Below are 3,372 nucleotides of genomic sequence, written 5' to 3'. Positions count from 1 at the left end.
AACTTGTTTTTTGAGGAGCCCAAGGGAATAAATATATCTACATTTTAAAAAAGAAAGGCTTCCACATGAGCCTCCTGCTGTCTCTGTTCACTGCCTCCATGCCACAGGCCAGGGTTATGAGCTCTGCTCTTGCTGCTGAGCCCCTTGGGCTGCTCTTGATCCCCCCTCTGCTGGACCTGCCAGCCATCCCCCTCCTGCCTGGGCAACCCTATGTTTTTCCCACAGCCTGTCCCAAGAGGAGAGATCCTAAAAAGCCTTTACAGTTCAAAGCAACTGGATGAAATGTCATGGGATCGACAACATTGGAAATCATAAGCACAGAGAGAAAGAGGGAAAGACAGAAGTTGTAAGATCAACTAACCAGAATGATCTAAGCACAGAGCACAACCGATCAGATCAATTCACAAAGGAAAGGGACGACTAGCAACTGTCTGCAGCTCGCCTTCAGTCCTGGCCAGGAGTACTCCTCAAGTCCACTGTGGCCGTGAAGAGGTTTCCATAGACAGTCCCTATAGAGGAGACATCACCCTCTCCAAACAGTCCTGGCACGTCAGTCCCACTTTTGCCATTTCCTGCCTCCAGGGAGCTGACATTGGTCCTTACTCTCTCCTTCCTGGAGCTGCAGCACTTCCCCATCCTTGTTCTTGCCGCCTTTGTGCTTGAACGATCCTGTGCCTGTCTCTAATCCCATGGAAGGAGGTTCCCCCCATGGTGCTGGGGGGGATGTAACACACTGGCAAAATGGGGGGCAACAGGGGGATTACAATGCCAGCAAAGTGGGAGAGTTCAAGGAATCTGAGGATTGGTCACCACTGCTGCTGCTCCTCCGGTGAGCTTTGGAGCAGGACTCGGACGGGGAGAGAGGAGACTCCTGATCCAACACGCTGGGGTAGGTGAACACCAAGTTGGATGAGCCAGGAGTGATGGCTGGTGTTGAGGTCACCACAATGGGAGTGTTGAGTGCCTCCTCCCCATAAAAACCTCCAGCAATGCTGATGGGCTTAATGACAGACCTCTGGGCTTTGTCAAGGACCAAAGAGGAAGATGGGATCTCTTCCTCCACAGGCTCCTGCTTCACCACCACCGCTCCGCTTGCTCCAGTCCGAACGCTCTGGAGGCTGCTGGATGGTGGGCTCCTGCGTTCCTCAGGGCTGATTTTGCACACAGGGCTGTGAGCCACCAGCATAAACTCCAGCTTCTCCTTCTCCTTCTGGAGCTCAGCAATCTCCTTCTGCAGCACTGACTTCTCCTCCTCCAGCACTTCAGTTTCCTGCAGACAAAAGGGGAATAAGTAAATATCAGAGCGTCTTTAACTGCTCCTCAGCTGGAGCATTACCATCAAGTCCAGCTCCCATCTGGCATGGGCAGATAAACCCCAGACTTTTCTTGAGCCAAGTAGGTCATTGACAGCTGAGCATTTTGTGTTTCATGTGTCTACCAGCAGGCTACTCCCAAACTCCACCAATCTAAGGATTATAAATAGTCTTCTCATGAGCTTGCCTTAATTTTCTCATGGCCAGCTTCTACCACTCTGTCTTGGCCTACGACTTCACTCTTGTCTCTGGCTGCCTGCCTGAGAGACACCTTCACAGAGTACTCGGCTCTTCTCCCATTGTTTTTTGTCTTAGGTAAGTCATGTGCTTTTCACTTAGACAGAGGTACTGTGACCCAGTCTCTAAACTGTTTCCATTATCTTTCTATAGTGCATATTTCAGATTAGGTCTGACACTTCCCTGACTCTTGTACAAAGGACTAACACTTTCACCCTCACTGGATCACCCCTTGATGCATCCTAGGATTACTACATTTACCTTTCCTGTGGTCACACCACATTGATGGCTCATAGTCAATCTGTGAACAAGTAGTACCTTCCTGTGTGAGGAGCTCACCATTTCACAAAAAACTCACCCTCAGTCCTTCAAGGTAAGACCTCCCACTTCTAGTATTATAGTCATGACAATCCTTAAATTCTTCCTATAGGATGTCCTGCCTCCCCTACACCCAGAACACCTCCCAGCAGCACACTTCACTGGTGTGATTTCACTGCTGCTCCTGCACTTGTTATGAAGATCACTGAATAACACCAGCCCTAGGCTGGTTCTTGAGCCAGAGCGCTGAAATCTTCTCCCCAGCCTCTTTCAACACAACCCAACCTTGTCTCCTCTTCAGCCAGTCCCTCACTCACCCCACAGTTCTCATGCTCACCCTTACCTTCTCAAGCTTATCTAGTTATTTCCCCTTGGTACCAGACCACAAATCCCTCCAGTGCTTCCTTTGTACAGTAAATCTGTTACCCCTCATCCAAAGAATAGTTAGCCTACGGGATGCAGCTTTGATAGATACACATACCATCTGCCTCATTTTCTACTGCTTTCAGATGATCCTACTACCTTCAGTGCTTTTGTCCTGCAAGTCTCCCTTTGAGGCACCCAGCATCCTAGGGACCAGACCATAGGGTGACTCACACTAGTTGGGAGGCTACAAGGGAAAAGAGCTCCTAGGACATTCTGGGCAGTCAGCAAGGTGGAGTTCAGCTCCTGAGCCCTGACCACCACTGATGTAGGGGCAATGCCACGGGGCAGCCTTAGAAAGTGAAAGCAGCATGTGCTTTGTAGCACCTTTCTCAAACATGCTAGCACAGGGAAAGCAATGTCCTTCAAGCTGGTCCAAAGGGTGGGCGACAGGGAAGGAGAAACGTATGCAGAGCACGTACCGCCTGGAGTTTCTCTGTTAGCTCTCGACGCCTGTTACGACACTTAGCAGCTGCCAGCTTGTTCCTCTCTCTCCTGATCCTTCGCTTCTCTTCTTCTTCAGGCGACAGCTGTGGGCAAGTGCCAAGAAAACCCACAATCAGATCTGAGCAAGGCATTCCTTGAAGTTCGTGAAGATTTAACCGCAATGCAAAGGGAAAAGGCCTGATCTAGCAGGATGCTGAGCACTCCCCCTCTTCACTGATGTCAGCAGAAGATGAAAGTGCACAGTATCTCTGCCTGCACTGGGTCTTAGCAGAAGGGTGAGGAGAAGATGGAGCAGGGGGAAGATTGTGTAAGAGGACTGTGAATCTCTGAATCTGCACCAAGGCCAAACAGATAAAAGATGCTCTGATTGTTTCACAACTTGGGTGGTACATTAAGCAAAACCAGAGCATGATGTTGTAAGTGTTTCTTTCTTGAAAGAAAATATCTGCTGCTTCCCACACAAAAATAGTTGTTAGCTTGAAGGTCGGGGATGGGGTGGAATGGGAGACACAGAAAATCAGCAGAGCTCCCATGAAGTCCGTGAAGCAACAATGATTTATACCACCCAAAAACCTGACCTCAGATTTTTGAGCACTCGGCAAGATAACACATCGTGCTTCTTGCATCAGCAGGA

At 49.5% G+C, this 3,372-nt stretch overlaps 1 protein-coding gene across 1 annotated transcript in view; it reads right to left on the bottom strand.

The window, feature by feature from the left end:
- Positions 1-760: 760 nt before the first annotated feature.
- The window catches only part of FOSL2 (FOS-like antigen 2), a 6,042-nt gene continuing 3,430 nt past the window's right edge, over positions 761-3,372 (bottom strand). Inside the window, exons 2-3 of the mRNA XM_010004932.1 lie at positions 2,714-2,821; positions 761-1,270 (exon numbers count right to left, since the gene is read on the bottom strand). Coding sequence (XP_010003234.1) covers positions 761-1,270; positions 2,714-2,821 — 618 coding nt within the window. The remainder of the gene's footprint in view (positions 1,271-2,713; positions 2,822-3,372) is intronic.

The sequence above is a fragment of the Chaetura pelagica genome, unplaced genomic scaffold (genome assembly GCF_000747805.2).
Source record: "Chaetura pelagica isolate M959 unplaced genomic scaffold, ChaPel_1.0 scaffold13, whole genome shotgun sequence".
In the NCBI taxonomy this organism is placed as follows: Eukaryota; Metazoa; Chordata; class Aves; order Apodiformes; family Apodidae; genus Chaetura; species Chaetura pelagica.
This window is presented reverse-complemented; position numbering and strand designations above follow the sequence as displayed.